Here is a 16,697-nt window from a genome sequence, read left to right as displayed (position 1 = left end):
GTTTAGTATAGAAGCGCTATAAATTACAGTTATCTCAGAAAAATATCGAGTTTTAAAACTGGTTTAAAAGCCGAATGAGGCGCGTGTTCTACGAGGGGCGACCAAACACCGATGGTCAAGTATTTTGGTTCCAAGACAGCCGAACTGGCTGTGAAAAACAGACGGTTTACTTTGAGAGGATTAGACAACTGGACTCGGAACTTATTACGAAGGAACAGAAGCATCTAGTGAGCGCTATGGAGCGGTTGAAACAGCTAAAATATCCCAGGCGAAAGCCTTTCGTGTTAGACCGAAGTTTGGGACTTGGCGGGAACTGTCGACAAAATCCGAGAGGCGAAAAATCGGAGGACAGGCGATTTGCACTTCGTATTAAGGGGAAAACAGAGCTGTCTTTGAATGCGAAACAAATGGAGATTTGTGTTGAAAACAAGAGCGATAGGCAGTTATTAAGACCTAAAACTGACAATCTAAGTAGAAGGTTACGTCCCATAGAGGACGATATAAAAACAACGTCAAACGGAAGCCAAGAAATCCCGCTGGATTACAACCTATCACGGATAAGGTCGAACGCTGGATTTAGCAAGAGGGGAATCCAATCACGTCACCGGATACTAAATATTCCCGGGACTAGAAGATGCACAAGGGAAGTGCCTGTATGCGATGTGCTTTTTCCAAGTCTACCTTGCATACCGAACGTAGGATACAAGACAAATATCGAGATTGAAAACAAACTGAGAATATTAGAACTGGCTAACGGCGAATTTCAAACGTGCGGCCTTTCAAATGCTTCCAGAAGAAGGACTTGCGAGAGACGATGTGAAACGAAAGGTCGCCTGTTAGGAGGGGATTTCGCGAAACAGAGCGATGCTGAATCGCCGCCTTTGCCAGATATTCTAGACGAGATGTCTCCACAAAAGGACTGTAAAAGTGAGGTGGAGATTGAAAGGTCGGAAACACAACTAATGGACGAAAAATGTGATGTTGAATCGCCAAGCACGGGCGATGCAAGACAGCCTCCTCCACCAACGAGGGTAAACTCGCAAAAGTCAACTCCAGAGACAAAGAGTTTTAGGGATGATCCGTTACCAGTCACTATAAAGGTGGATTGAAGTACATAACACTATAGTTAACCATGCAACAGAATTACTGGGAACTCGCAAAACTGTTTCACAACGTTTCGTGATTGTAAATTAATAACCTCAACATTTGGCTTCACATTCAGCGAACTCGATACACCATTGATGCCTTTTATTTTTTTTCGACTCTTGGGCAGAAAGAAATGCTTCACGCTAAACGCTGCATGCGCTGTATATGACACTGAAGCTATTGAAAACCACTATATATAATTGAAGCAGAAATTTCAAGATTTTAGGTAAAAGGATAATACATAAATAACTCTCGAAAATTTGCCGGTTCCTTTGGCCTAGCGACAGCTGCTTTGTATCTTTAAATATTACACCAAAATTTTGAAATTTCCACCCAATTTTCAATCACTCCAGTTTATTTATTATCCGCTGTTGAAAGAACTCTTTAGGTCCATTAACACTTGTAATATTTGCTGCGATTTAATGTGCAATTTTCTTCTTTTGATAGATGTGAACGAGTGAATTAGTCACGGGTGTTCAAATAGGAGCTCGTGCACATCGGAACATTCGTGACTAATTCACTCGTTCACATCTATCAAAAGGAGAAAATCGCAGCAAAAATCGCAAGTGTAAACGGGCCTTTAATTTAAGCAGTGCGTGTGTACAACTGTACAGTTAAAGAATGTCAATGATAATGTTATGTCCCAGTGATATTTCAGTATAAATGTATAATATCACACTGCATGTGCAAATGTTTTTATTTTACCGTACGGTCGCCGTATATGTCGAGAATGCAGATATCAATTTGTTGTCACCTTAACCAAACGTGAAATTAAATTCGTGTCCAGGATATCCTCCGGCCTGGCGTCGTCCACCAAAGTTCGGAAATCCACCTCCAGCGCCGAAGAAGGCCTGGAAAATCGTGTTCGGATCGAAATCTATGAAACGAGAAAAAGATGGGAATTGATTACCACAATTACAATTTTTATTTGTGTAAGCTGTTCTTCCTAGAAGTCCAGTAAGGATCATCTCTTATTGATCCAGCGTTACAACAGGAAGAATCTCGAACTAAGCTAACTCTATTTATACTGGATAGCTCTATCATTTCTAAAGTGTTCTTCCTATAAGGATCATCTCTTATCGATCTAATGTTACTGCATAAGGAAACCTAAACTAAACTAACTCTATTTATACTGGATAGCTCTATCAGTTCTAAACTGTTCTTCCTTGAGGTCCAGTAAGGATGATCCAGCGGTACTACAGGAGAAAACCTAAACTATGATAATCTCTCACGGATCTTGTGTTGCCACAGGAGAAAACCTAAACAAATACTTTAACCTTATTTTCGAACTATAGAATACCTGCAGTCGAGAAACTATTTCCATCGATATCTTCGCCTCGGTCATATCTCGCTTTCTTCTGTGGATCTGACAGCACGCTGTACGCCTCGTTCACCTGCAAATAACAACATCCTGTTAGTTAGTCAAGTTTCTTAGTAAATCAAGATATCTGAAGTCATAATACACACAGAACCTCTTTGAATAACATTTCCTCGTCCTTTTTAACTTGATCAGTCGCCCCAGAATGTCGATCTGAAAATGATCGTCAATGATCAGAAACAGCTGGTGAAAGATGCACGGAGTGCATATATATACATATATATATATATATATATATATATATATATATATATATAAATATATATATATATATGTCTTCTAAACCCTGTCTCTTTCTGCTATCAACTCATCCTCATCCACACTTTCAATCACACCAGGCAACCATACCACTATACTTCTTAACTAAATCTCTCCATCCACTCTCTCTCTTTCCACTCGCTCTTCTCAACCATAATCATCACTCGACCCAACTTCTCCGATCTTGTTCCCACCACTACACCCTCTTCCCAACCTCACCTTCCACCTACTCTATCCACACCCCATTCTCCCCCCGTTTTGTCTAAAACCCCACCCCTCCATCCGTTCCTCCTAAGCCCCACCGTTCTACCTTCTCTCCACCTATTTCTCCACCCACTCTCTTCAACCCTACCTGGATGATGTTTCAAAGCTTCTCTTCTGTAGGCCTTCTTCACCTCTGCGTCTGAACAACTCTTTGACAACGACAGTATTTTATAATAATCTTTCCGTTTACTTTTCTTTAGCTCAAGTTTAGCCTCTTGAAGCAACATCTTATGCTCTGTTCAAAAAATAAAAATCCAGCTGAGCACATGAGCTATCATCACACGCTAACCCACGTAAACTTTCATTGGATTTCGAAGTGAGTTGGAGAGAGTTTACCCGTTCAATTTTTGTTCTCGTTTGACCCAGGGGATGAGAATTCATAAAACTTTCATGCAAATTCCTGTTTACCCAAAGCGAAAAATCTCATGATGAAGCAATAACACACCTCTGGATCCATTCATTTTGCAGATTTTTTCATAGTCCCTGACTGCTTCCTCGTACTTCTCCGTTTCCATGTAACTGTTATTGGGATAAATAAAAACAAATTATCGTACATTAAACCGAGAAAGATATCTCAAACGTGGTGGTTCAGTTTAGGTAGTATTCTACAATAAGCTGTCGTGGTTTGTGTCTGAACTACCTGAAGAGGATATCTCAAACGTTGTGGTCCAGTGTAGGTAGTATTCTACAATAAGCTGTCGTGGTTTGTGTCTGAACTACCCGAAAAAGATATCTCAAACGTGGTGGTCCAGTGTAGGTAGTATTCTACAATAAGCTGTCGTGGTTTGTGTCTGAACTACCCGAAAAAGATATCTCAAACGTGGTGGTCCAGTGAAGGTAGTATTCTACAATCTAAAAAATTCACTTATTTCAATTCCTCATACCATTTTGCTCGCTTTATGTAAGCTTTTAAGTAACTTCCATCCAGATTTATTGCTTCAGTGCAGTCATCTACGGCCTCTGTCATCATTTTCAACTACAGCAAAAGACGGCAGGTTGATTACTCGAAACATAACGTTATCCTGGGTATGAAATAAGAGCTTTCAGAGTGAGCTCAAAGACGACTTGTTAAGATATTTCACAATACCCGGGATGCGACGACACCTCTGTTGTAAAATAATTTTGCACACGTTGAAACGTTGTTTGGGTCAATTTCTAGAGCATTGGAATATAAATCGTATGCTTCTTGGAATTTTCCCGTTTTGTAAGCTTCGTTGCCATCGTCTTTCGTAGACTTTAATAACTTTGCTTTCTGTTTTAAACGAAATAAAATTGTTTTGTATCGTTATAAATCTAGTTTGCTGTCTGTTCTGGAAAGCTCTATCAATTCTTAAAGTTCTGTTCTTCCTAGAGGTCCAGTAAGGATCTTCTCTTATTGATCAAGTGTTACTACAGGAGGAAACCTAAACTAAACTAACTTTATTTATACTGGATAGCTCTATCTGTTCTAAACTGTTCTTCCTAGAGGTCAAGTAAGGATCATCTCTTATTTATCCAGTGTTACCTACTACAGAAGGAAACCTAAACTAAACTAACTTTATTCATACTGGATAAGTCTATCAGTTCTAAACTGTTCTTCGTAGAGGTCCAGTAAGGATCATCTCTTATTGATCCAGTGTTACTACAGGAGGAAATCTGAACTAAACTAAAAGAAAAATTACCTTTCGTATCGCCTTTGCCTTTTTATGATCGGGATCTATTTTCAAAGCACTGGTGAAACACTGAAATGCCTCATCTTCGTAGTCCTAAAAATGCACATTTTTTAAAACAATGAAATTTAATGACCCAGGATCAGGATAGTGGAATTGTACAGGGGATTTGTCGTACAGGAGATTGAAATGGGCTGGGCCAATGGATGTAAACCAGGTAACAGGGGTGATTCTTTGTACAGGGGATGGGGAGGAGTTTCTACACAGGGTTTTCCATAGGAGTGGTAATGGTAAGGAATGGGTATTGTACACTAATTAGGAAGGATTGTAAAAGAAAAAACACAGGTAACTTATACTGTTGAAAACATGTGATATTTTGAAATACTGTTCTACACCCCCACTTCATGGTAGAGGAGAAGGTTAAAGATTGTGAGATGCTGGTACACAGTTAAGGAAGCACTATAGAACAATAGGATATGACAGGTGTAAACCTCACCTGATAGTACAGACACAGTCCTCTGACATACAATGCATCTGCATTTCTGTTATTTTCTCTTAGCATCGAGCTAGGAATTGGAGACAAAGATTATTATCACAATAAAACAATATCTCACATCATCCCAAGGGAATTTAACACACATTCATTTTGCATTATAAACCATAGGTAAAACTACATACATAAGTTTCTCCCAATCTAAATCGAAAAATCAAAATGTCATACTTTGCCTCAATTTCAGCTTCAGTATATTTCTTCATCAAAGCAAGAGATTCTGCTCTCAAAACTTTGTAAAGATCACAGTCTGGCGACAACTCTAGTAAACGTCTTGTGCAGAAAACCACCTGGAAACAATTGTACATGATTATGATGAAAGTTCAACATTGTTTCCTTGACAAGCTAGGTCATTATACATACATTTAATTTAATTTATGTAGCAGCACTCTATGCCTCTGTCTCAGTCAAATAGTGTTACTGTATTTTACATAGACTAAACATAAAACTTTAAGTAAAAGACATAATGCTCCTATATAATCAAAATGCAAATGTATTCACTACTATAAGCAAAGATGTTAATCTTGTTTTGCATTTGATGCCGTTACAAATCTAATGTGAAAACCTGGACAACCTTCATATGCTAAACATATATTCAATTAGAGCAAAATTGCACAAACCTTCCGATAATCTTTTTTATCATGAGCCTCGAAAGCTGAAGCTTCAAATTGTTGAATCTGATGGACCCTTGAATACTAAAACCCATAAATATATTTTAATGTGTGCAAAGAAATGTGTGCAACACTCTTGCTTGCTAGCAGCTCAGTGGGAGTCCCCTCAGGGCATATAATTTCAGGCTGCTGGCAAGCTAGCAGCACTCTAATGGACATTAAGATGATAAGATCCAGGCATAACTACGAGGTAAGATTTAAATCATTGCAATAAAAAGGGATTGTTGTACCTCATTGGCCAAAGTTTTATTGTTCGGGTCAATTTCTTTTGCTTTTCCCAAAGCTCGTTCAGCGGACTCGGTTGAGCCCTGAGCAAGATTGCATCTTGCAATCCTGAAATATGCCTGTAGGAAGGCAAGATAATCGTTTTTAGGGAAGAGAGGTGGCCTTAAGAGTAATGGTTTAAAAAAGACCATTGATAACAAACCTATAGATTAATAGTCTTGTATGTTTGCATGGTGACATCAAATAAGTAAATTGGCTTGTAGGTACACCACATAAGTATTTATTACTGCAAAGCTTTCGCTCCATTAATCCGATGCACTGATGAATGCCCAGGTTAACAGAAGGAAAGCTTCGCAGGAATAAATACTTATACATATGTGGTGTACTATAAGCTAATTTACTTAACCTATAGATTATAACAGAAATCTTTACATCTCAAGTGAAAACCTGTCAGAATTTCACAAATAGTTCATATGAGTGGGAAATTGCCCAGGTTCAATTTTACTATACCTTGATGTAATTTTCATCCAAACGTATGGCAATGTTGGCATCATCAAGTGCACGGTTGTAATCTTTTGCCATGAGGTATGCTGCAGACCGATTTCCATAATATGCTGCACAAGTCTTGTTCAGTTCTGAAAATACAGCATAATAATAATCAGAATACTTCCTCAACAAGACTTCCTCAGCAAGAATGATGCACAACATTATAAATGTCCAAATTATTTACACAGCTTACTGTGTAGCTAAACTGGTTTCACAATGCAATCAAAGATTATTCAGAGGTCCTAAAATTCGATAGTGAACATGTTAAAGCTGCCTTACTTACTCAGCAAGGTTAGTAAGACTCGTAATACAGGAATTCCCCAGAAAAACCTCAATCAAAGGGCAATAAACTATTCCAACCCACCCAGTTGATAGATTGATTGAACATTTTTGTTTCTAGGGTAATCCATTTAAGTTATTTTAAGTTATTTTTGTATTGTACTGATGAAGGCCCAGGTTAACGGACCGAAAGCTTTGCAGTATTAAATACTTACGTGGTATACCTACAAGCTAATTTACTTATTGATGTCACCATGCAAACATACAAGAATATTATTGTTTTAAGTTGCTTTTCAGTTGAAGTCAGGTGAGGGTGAGGTATTTTTTCATGTTTGGTTTAACTTGGTACGTTGCAAGTGAATGGGTTGATTATGGTACAAATAAAATGCCTCAGTTTAAACCATCACAGGGACTTTATAGTTTCAGTTGTATTTAGAAATGACAACTTCCTTTTCACACAGTACAATATCAAGTCATCTAGCCTGTCTTAATAGACTGAGTCTAATAGACTGGGTATATTTCACGTTATTTCTTCATCAACATTCACTTAGTCTTGTGCATCAAATTGGAACAACACGAAGCAGTAAATTTGTATGTGAAAAACGGACATATTAAATAATTCTACGAATTAATTTGACCTTTCAATATGCATTACGTCTGAGACTGACAGATAAATATATTGAATATACGATGTTCAAAGACTACGTTCAAACAATTCATACCAATAGCTTCAGAATAATATTTCACAGCCAACTTATAGTTTTTTGCCGTGTAAGCTTCGTTTCCCGCTTGTTTGTTTTTCTCGGCAAGCCTTGATAAAATAAAGAGGACGGTTTGTCAAAAGACTGCGTTATTTTAGTGGCAAATTTGATGACCGGTACAACTGCACTAACATGCCCAAGCTAAACTCATTTGGGAATAAAAACTCAACTCTTCGCGGTTTAACGTTTCGTCTTCAACTGAGTCTGTTGTTTCGGCCATACTCTCATCAGAGGAGCCATCAGAATGGTTGGATTCCCTCTCCATTTCAACATCCTCCGAATTTTGGTCGGCCATCTTCTTCCCTCGCACGTTATCTCGTGGAACACACGAACCAACTCATGAACACACGAGAGTTTGATTTTTTCAAAGCGGGGCGTGCGAGAACTGTGGTGGGAGAGTGCTTGTTGTTCGGTGTGAAATGCACTGAGAATTTTTTGCCGAAAAAACAATAGCTTTGTGCTCATTTTAAAGTATAATAGCGTACTGCTACACACACACATTGCAATTATAAAGACAATAGATAAATTTAGGGGGGTAAGACCTGGTCCATGTATATATGGTATTAAATAGTGTTATGAATTAAATTTACAACATAAATCGAGAGAACAAGGTTGTAAATGTTAATTTTTCAGTATAAATAATATCAGTTTAAGTAAATGAGCTTGTAGGTACTGTTACTTCGCACAATCACGAAACACCGAGTTTAAATTGGGCCGACTACTTAACGGATCATGAAATTGACTAAAACCGCAGACAATCAAAGGATACAATAAATCCATGCGGATATATAAGATGAACATGCAAAACAGAGCAACAAAACCTTAATATAGAACTAAAATAACAAAGTTTTCAAATGTCACTTACATATCAGTTCCGCTTTGCCCACAGCGCTGAACTAGTCCTTTCACAACAGTAGTTATGTCCTGCATGTATAGTGAACTAATACTATCACTTTATTACTTTACAACTTTATTACTTTAGCAACAAATTTTACTAAGTACGCACCAACTAACGATACAGGTGTTACTTCTGTGACTATCTCACACAAACTAAAACTATTATTAATCACGCCTAGTCCATGCCTCGTGTTATAGCCCCGGGGCCGATCAACGTACAAAAAAATACATTAGATGCGACGCTGGCACTGTGTCTGAAAGATAAGTTGACACAACAAGAGAGTGTCATAGATCCCTAACAGGTACACCAGGTTAGTATTTAATACTGCAAAGCCAGTGATGAAGGCCCAGGTTAAATAAGTTTAATTGCACTGATGAAAGCCCAGGTTAATGGACTGAGATCTTTAAACACTTACGTGGTGTACCTATACAAGCAAATATATTTCTATTGTGATATCACCATGCAAAATTACAAGAATATTATTATCAGTTTCTTGTTATCAATTCCAGCCTGTTAAATAATGCAGTGAATAAATATGACTTTTCACTTACAGTTTTAAACTTTCAAGAATGTGGTGTTATGGAGCAACTACTACATTTCATGGTTTATAGTAGATGCAGTTTACAACGTTGCATTACGAACACTGGTAAAATTTTAAATGTTGTATAAAACCTTCCCATGGATGTTTGAATAGAGTGTGTTAGCAAGACAGGTGCACGTTTAAATAAATCAAATCATATGTGAAACCTAAAATACGGACACAAAATAACGAGTTAACAAACTAATCTCCAGATTGTTAATGGCACTTGATTTCGGGTGGAAATCATACAGACAAATCAAATTCAAGCAGGAACTGCAGAAAAAGGTGAACACGGTATACATATTACGATTCATCCTTAATCAAAAAGACGCTGTGTCTTCTCATAGATTATATTCAGAAATGTTTTCTGGTGGAAGATGCAAAAGTTTTTGATCAGTAAGGGAGCAAGATACGATTCTTCTGGAAATTTTTACCGACTAACTCTTTTTAACGCAGTTCTTTTCATTGAGTTAAATTTGTGCTCGTGTTCATTTATTAATTTCATTTTCTAATAAAAAGAAAGAGCAAAATATTACCTCCTTCAGAGACAAAACATCGCATTGATCTACACCATCTTTTCTCTTCAGATGACCATGTAAGAACAGTCGAGCTCGTTCTAACTGCAAGAAAAACTTTTTTTTACTTAAGTTCTCGTATGAGTTGAATGGATTTGAAAGTTTTTTTACCGCTTAGGTTGAACACAATGCTTTCAAATCAGTGAGAACACTCATGCAGGCACTACCGGGCAGGCTTAGCTAGTACTCAGCAAGAGCACCGTGCTAAACATGTTTTACGAATCAGTTTTGACTATGCACGCACCGGTGTCAGGTGCCTGCATAGTCAAAACTGATTCGTCATCAATGTAAGAAAGTAAAAACTTTACCGATTCCAACTGCTCTTCCTGTTGTTTTCTCATCTGGGTGCTTGCGCCAGGATCACAACCTGGAAAAAAGCTGTTATATGTGGACCGTGCAAACTTATTTAGAGTTTTCAAAGCCAAAGTCGTCAGTATAATAGGAAAAATACATGTGATCCCGCGTCATCCCTACCTTTGCACAATTCGAAAAGCTTTTTTTTGTATGCTTTCTCAATATTCGATTCATTCAACTGCGTCTTTGCCAACGACAACAGCTCCAGAGAAATCCTAAGATTATTCTCTGCATCGAGGGCTTCAAAGTATAAATTTCTATGATCTGTTGAATAAACAATGTATAATTTATACACTATTCGTACAGGACTTCAACACTATTCGTTACCGCGGCAAAGAAGTCCATGCATACAGTATGTAAAGAAACTGTTCTTTGTCCAGTCCTATTACAAGAAACGCGAAACTATTCTTCTGTGACTATGAAATCAATCTACTTGCTATAATCACACAACCGATAGTATATATGCATATTGTTTTTTTTGTCACAATCACTCAATAAAGATGGTGAAAAACTGAACTTGGAGACCACTGCATGACTGGTGTATTTTTCTTGATACCGTGTCATATCGATATGACCGAAAGACAAAAAAGTCTCGACGCTCTATCAAAACTAAATGAGTTATAGCCGGGAGACATTGAATTTACCGACAGACAGTAGTTATATATACCTTGCTTCCCAGTTTTCTTGAATAAATCAAGAAATTCGTCAGAGGCTTTTTGGTACTCGCCGATGAAATCAAAACTACACAAAATAGTATAATTAACATTAATTGTAGCCTGCAACGCAGACTATAGATTAATTGTTAATTAAGAGATTTCGATTAACGGAGAAATGTACAAAAAGGGATGTTGCAAAAAGGATGTCGTGTATATACATATGCCTGGTCGGGTATAATCTCACAATACCAGTGTAGGTTGTATTCTACAAAAGCTGTCGTGGTTTGTGTCTAAACTACCTAAAAAAATATCCCAAACGTGGTGGTCCAGTGTAGGTAGTGTTCTACAATAAATTGCCATGGTTTGTGTCTGAACTAGCTGAAAAATATATCTCAAACGTGGTGGTCCAGTGTAGTTAGTATTCTACAATAAGCTGTCGTGGTTTGTGTCTGAACTACCTAAAAAAGATATCTCAAAAGTGGTGGTCCAGTGTTAGGTAGTATTCTACAGTAAGCTGTCGTGGTTTGTGCATGTCTATATTCTGAACTACCTGAAAAAATATATCTCAAATATGATGGTCCAAGTTTAGGTAGTATTCTATAATGTCGTGATTTGTGTCGGAAACGGGGTTAGTTGTTTCCAACGCGGTTTGAAAGAAAAGCAAATTCCAACAGAGGACACCGCGTTACATTATTCTACATACCATTTTGCCCTATTATAGACAGCTTTAACATGTTCACTATCGAATTTTAGGACCTCTGAATAATCTTTGATTGCATTGTGAAACCAGTTTAGCTACACAGAAATACATTTTAAAATACGAATTAGTCACCAGGTTTTGATACTGACATGCTGAAGTTTAGTAGCTAATAAACGTAACTTTGCATAATGCATATGGAGGTTATTATACCTTCTTTTCAGCTATAAGACCTCTGTTGAGGTACAGTTGAGTAAGATAGGATTTATTTGTTTCATCAACTCTCAATGCAGAGGTATAAAAGTCAATTGCTTGCCCAAAATTCCCATTTTCACAAGCTTGACGCGCATTGTCGTGAAGTGTCTTGAAAGTTTTTATTTTCTGTTAAAGCGAAATTTGTAAGTTGTAACACAATGAAAAAATAACTAATAAATATTTCTAGGCCAATGGCAATTGTCACAGTGACTCGTGTTACCCCATGAAATATGTTACCGAGAAAAGTACCCACGACACAGAACAAAAACAGCAATGTTGCCATTGACAAAAATTGGAAAACATTGTAGTTCTTAAAACTGATGGCGGTCGGAGAAGATTATACTCATCATCTTGTCTCATCGCGCCAGTACATAGGCGCATATATACTCATCAAGCTTTTTTGTTGGGAGTCACTATATCGTGTCTGTGCTTATGTACCTTTAGTATCGTTTCACTTTTCAAGTGACTTGGATCATCGTTCAATACTTTTGCAAAAGTATCATCGGCCAATGAGAGATTGCCCTAAACAAAGAGGATTTCATAAAACGCTTGGAGATCAGAGCTCTGGTGGTACATGGAATACAAATTCTTATAAAGTTTACTGACTTATAGTTTAGTTTATGTATATATATATATATATATATATATATATATATATATATATATATATATATATATATATATATATATCATCGGCCAATGAGAGATTGCCCTAAACAAAGAGGATTTCATAAAACGCTTGGAGATCAGAGCTCTGGTGGTACATGGAATACAAATTCTTATAAAGTTTACTGACTTATAGTTTAGTTTATGTATATATATATATATATATATATATATATATATATATATATATATATATATATATATATATATATATAAATAAAATGGGAAAATGCACAGCGTAGACAATCCAAAAGACAAGAAAAGATGTCTTCTGGATTGTCTATGATGCAGGGCTGGATTAATGCGTAATGAACTGTGCGCATGTACTTCCGTGTATCTATATAGGTTAGTGGTTTACCTGGTAATAAAGACAAAATCCACAAACATATCGCGCTTCCAAATTGTTCTGGTCACGACGTCTTACCGAACTACATATAGGTAATTTTTAGAAATGAAAATAATACTATCAGTACAACGCAGCTATTTTACCCTGACTTAAAATGATAATTATAAGTCTTACTCTGCTATATTAAAGGCTTCCTCAAATTCCCCCAACAAGGCGAGACTTTCAGCGTGCATGACCTGATATCGATCACATTCTGGCGCTAGGTTTACCAGAAAAATTGCGTTTTGTGCCATCTAGAAACATGGTCATGTCATTTTATTTAGTACATAAAATTAAAACCATAACCAAAAGAAAATTTGATAAAATGAAAAAAAAACATGCTCCGAAGAACAACTCTTGTCAGTTGTGAACTCAAGATAAGAGTCAAAATCAAGACAACAATTTATTTTCTGGAGCATGTTTTTTTGTGTATCACATATTATTGACTAGTTGAGCTGATGTTGATGAGCCAAATAAATACAAAACTTGTGTTCTGTTCAAAGTATCCCTTTATATGTTTTCAAAGAGAAATATTTATATATAGTTATTTTTATTACACTCTAAACACACAGAATGCTTAATTATATTGGTGACTGTAAGAGATTGTAAAAAATCTCAATGCCTTTAGTGTTCTAACACAAACCTCTTCAAACTTTTTTTCCGTGTAAGCTGATTCTACTGCTTTTTTAGTGTTTTTAATCTGGCGCAGTCTTTCAGACTAAAAAGGACAAAAATCACTCACAATGCTGAATGAAAAACTGAACTATATCATTCTGTTCATATGTACATCCTTTATTTTCATTCCAATTTAAGGCATGCACATATAGTCCATGCAAAAATATTTTCATAGCTACAACTTCTGTTCTAAATTTATCTGTTTTTGTGTGTAAATACAAACGCATATGCTGTGAAATGTTTACGTGCTTGCAAATACAGCACACAGTACTGAATACATACCTCTTTTGCCAAATCCACATGATGGGGATCTATCTCCTTTGCCATGTTTAAAATTTTCTCAGCTGGTTCATTTGATCCTTGAGCCAGTTCACACCTTACAAAGGTGAGATAGGGCTACAGGATGGATGAAGTATTAGTTTAAAACACATTATCCAAACCTAAATTCTGAAATCATGCCTAGTTATTGTCTTTAGAATACCCCAATGCAATTTGTGTCCAGTTCAATTGCTTTCTTGGCATCTTTCTTAGCTTCATCATATTGTTTAAGCTTTAATCTTGAAGTTGCTCGATTGCCATAAATAGGTGCACATGATCTGTTTGTTTCTTCTACAGAAACTACACAGTAAGGCAATTCATTGAGTGAGGGTAGTTAAATTTTCCCTCATATGTACAGTCTCCACACGTCCCTTTGTTTATTGTATCATTTGTAGAATCATAATCATTATACACACCAAGAGATTCTGTGTAAATTCTAATTGCATCTTCATATTTTCCTTCATGGAAAGCCTTATCGCCCTCAGAACTAAAAATATATTTAACAAAAGTCCACTATATATATATATATATATATATATATATATATATATATATATATATATATACACAGATTAATTAATATATTACTTAAAATTACAGTCGTAACATATTAATATCAAGCTCTACCAAAACTAGGTGTTGAGCACTCTTCGCTCTACATGGTACATTTGCATTTGGAATATATATACATATATTTAACAGTTATTCTGCAAACTTGAGTTGTATATGAGCTGATAGTTGGCTATCGGAGATATACGACGAGAGTGAGCAGAATGCCTGTTTCATTATATACACAAACTTTAATTTAATTTAATATTTTAATTTAATTTAATTTTACTTTAACAATAATATTTATACAGAAGCGTCCAGTTCAGCAAAGGCTGGTTTAAATGGAGTCCTGATTGACAACCATAGAGTTACACTACATATACATTTACACTTTCACACTGTCACCCTTTCGGTGCATTTTGGTGAAAATTTCGGTGAAAATTATCAGCTAGAGATTAGTTTATTATATTTTTTATTATTTTCGGTCAATATAATTGAGGTATTTTGTCATAGTCTAAGTGGTAAGGCTTGTAATGTAAAAAAAGGGTTTCCTACCCTATGTAATCATACATTAATTACTACATTATATTGACAACACAATTTTGGGCTGCCATGGTATTTAGTATAAAAATAACAAAAATGCACAATTATTTCTTCATACCAAAGTAAAGGCTGAGTTTGACTGGAATGCCAATATTCATACTCCATATCCTCTGCCATTATCCAAACTATCACCTACACAAATCAATGAAAGAAATATTCAATTATACTATTGTTAAAATTAAACATCCATGCATGTAAAAAGTACCTCTGCTTTTAACAATCACAGTCGCAAATCCCAATAAAAACCAAAACTACTGCAGTTATAGGTTTGTACTTTGTAGGTTGTTTGTAGCTGATTTTCAATAGTGAGAGTTACACCTATATGTTCCCTACAGCAAGGCTTCAGTGATCAGTCTGTTAACCTGAGTCAGTGCAATGAATCAGTGCAATAACTTTCAAAAATACTAGAATATTTCATATATACGTAATTTAGTAATTATATGTAGTTTAGTAGTTGCAATTTGTTGGGCTGACTTGGGTATGATAATATGAATAGTTGTTACTTGAATCACGAACAGTGCTTGGATTGACAGTTAAACTTGAATTAAATTTGCCTTCTTCTACCTTTGGCTATCCAAAACACAACAAAACTGCCAAGACCCAGTTACTTTAAAGACCACAAAAAAAATTCTACCAGAAAAGTGCCAAAACTAGTGGAACAATAACAAACGACATCCATTTCATCCAATGACGATTACGTGGGTGACTGACTCTGACTGTGTTTTTTATTCACAACACGATTTCGGGTCTTCTAAGTTCTAAGTGATGTCACAGATGAGCTATATATATCACAGGCAGCCCGGTCACTGCTGTTACGTCATGCTATTATATATGTATATACATATATAATAGCATGACGTAACAGCAGTGACCGGGCTGCCTGACAGTGCCTGTGTATATATAGTAAGCTATGTCTGCATTTTGATAAAGTTCGCTTCTTGAATTCAGGGAACAAAGTTCAGGGGCCGGTTGTTCGAAAGGCGTTTAATATCCACCGTTTAACTCGCTACCCACCGAATAAAATTTAAACGCTTGACAAATCGCGTTGTTCGTAGCACGTTAGCGCTATCCAGTGATTAAATCTTGCCTATCCACTGACACTGTATAAACTGATACGGTCTCTCGAGACCGTTTAAGTCGCTATACGGCGGATAAATTGTTGTGTTTTTCAGACTCTATAAAAATTCTTTATAAAATTGCGTTGTATAGATTACCAGGCATTCATATTTACGCGCTTCCAAGAATAAACAGACACGCTGATAGGAATTTCCGACGTGAAATAGACGACGTATAACGAGTTACAAACAACGCTATCGCTTCGTTAGAGAAACCATTAGATGTATAACTCGTCTCGTAGAAGATGACATACAACCTCAAACAAACCGTAACCATCCTGTTTCCGCCACACGACAAGTGTTGATAACACTTAGATTCCTAGCCTCGGGAAGTTTTCAGCAAGTTACTAGGGACACAGTCGCCGGTGTCACAGGAAATTTGGCCCCCTCTAAAAAACATAGTTTACCTTACCATTTTAGAGCTAGAGAACCGTTAAATGTATAAAAGTTTTAAGTGTATAAATATATGTTGAGAGTATAAAGTATGTTATCGAGGGGGACCAAATCTCCGAACTGTGCAATACGTATTTGTCCTTCCCAAGAAATTCTTAATTTGGCGAACTTATAAATTATAGGGTTAGCGGTTATACATACACATAGGAAAGGTTGTTTTAAGAAATTACCGCTTAGCCTTAGTTATATTT

General features: G+C 36.4%; 3 protein-coding genes across 3 annotated transcripts; 1 reads left to right on the top strand and 2 right to left on the bottom strand.

Annotated features, from left to right (window-relative positions):
* Positions 1–1,134, top strand: LOC114541815. Its single transcript, XM_028561629.1, has one exon. It carries the CDS (start codon positions 75–77, stop codon positions 1,107–1,109), a length of 1,035 nt encoding a protein of 344 aa, XP_028417430.1. The 5' UTR covers positions 1–74; the 3' UTR covers positions 1,110–1,134.
* A 740-nt stretch (positions 1,135–1,874) lies between these two features.
* On the bottom strand, positions 1,875–8,109 carry LOC114541813 (dnaJ homolog subfamily C member 7-like). Its single transcript, XM_028561627.1, has 15 exons — positions 7,898–8,109; positions 7,689–7,777; positions 6,652–6,776; positions 6,147–6,260; positions 5,866–5,940; positions 5,417–5,535; positions 5,192–5,261; positions 4,708–4,791; positions 4,134–4,298; positions 3,931–4,022; positions 3,492–3,565; positions 3,135–3,281; positions 2,619–2,677; positions 2,447–2,540; positions 1,875–2,023 (listed from the first exon to the last, which is right to left on the bottom strand). The coding sequence occupies exons 1-15, from the start codon at positions 8,020–8,022 to the stop codon at positions 1,902–1,904; spliced, it is 1,554 nt and encodes a 517-aa protein (XP_028417428.1). The 5' UTR covers positions 8,023–8,109; the 3' UTR covers positions 1,875–1,901.
* Positions 8,110–8,273: 164 nt separating this feature from the next.
* LOC114541814 (dnaJ homolog subfamily C member 7-like) lies at positions 8,274–15,695 on the bottom strand. Its single transcript, XM_028561628.1, has 16 exons — positions 15,503–15,695; positions 14,997–15,070; positions 14,203–14,273; positions 13,950–14,086; positions 13,751–13,864; positions 13,437–13,511; positions 12,929–13,047; positions 12,767–12,836; positions 12,181–12,264; positions 11,701–11,868; positions 11,494–11,585; positions 10,802–10,875; positions 10,255–10,398; positions 10,089–10,147; positions 9,742–9,825; positions 8,274–9,372 (listed from the first exon to the last, which is right to left on the bottom strand). Exons 2-16 carry the CDS (start codon positions 15,053–15,055, stop codon positions 9,355–9,357), a joined length of 1,368 nt encoding a protein of 455 aa, XP_028417429.1. The 5' UTR covers positions 15,056–15,070; positions 15,503–15,695; the 3' UTR covers positions 8,274–9,354.
* Between the last annotated feature and the right edge of the window lie 1,002 nt (positions 15,696–16,697).

The sequence above is a fragment of the Dendronephthya gigantea genome, unplaced genomic scaffold, assembly GCF_004324835.1.
Source record: "Dendronephthya gigantea isolate DGI-Jeju-01 unplaced genomic scaffold, DenGig_1.0 000310F, whole genome shotgun sequence".
NCBI classification, from domain to species: domain Eukaryota; kingdom Metazoa; phylum Cnidaria; class Anthozoa; order Malacalcyonacea; family Nephtheidae; genus Dendronephthya; species Dendronephthya gigantea.
Note: the sequence above shows the minus strand (reverse complement) of the source record. Positions and strands in the feature narration are given on the sequence as shown.

What these genes read in the sequence shown, in the direction of transcription:
- LOC114541815 (XM_028561629.1), top strand. Translation starts at nt 75, where the DNA reads ATGAGGCGCGTGTTCTACGAGGGGCGACCAAACACCGATGGTCAAGTA.
- LOC114541813 (XM_028561627.1), bottom strand. Translation starts at nt 8,022, where the DNA reads ATGGCCGACCAAAATTCGGAGGATGTTGAAATGGAGAGGGAATCCAAC. An exon ending in GAGGTGTCGTCGCATCCCGG is followed by an intron (nt 4,023 to 4,133) that starts GTATTGTGAAAT and finishes CTTTTGCTGTAG; the next exon opens with TTGAAAATGATGACAGAGGC. An exon ending in CAAAATGAATGGATCCAGAG is followed by an intron (nt 3,282 to 3,491) that starts GTGTGTTATTGC and finishes TTTTTTGAACAG; the next exon opens with AGCATAAGATGTTGCTTCAA.
- LOC114541814 (XM_028561628.1), bottom strand. Translation starts at nt 15,055, where the DNA reads ATGGCAGAGGATATGGAGTATGAATATTGGCATTCCAGTCAAACTCAG. An exon ending in AAAGTGAAACGATACTAAAG is followed by an intron (nt 11,869 to 12,180) that starts GTACATAAGCAC and finishes TCGCTTTAACAG; the next exon opens with AAAATAAAAACTTTCAAGAC. An exon ending in GCTTTTCGAATTGTGCAAAG is followed by an intron (nt 10,148 to 10,254) that starts GTAGGGATGACG and finishes GCTTTTTTCCAG; the next exon opens with GTTGTGATCCTGGCGCAAGC.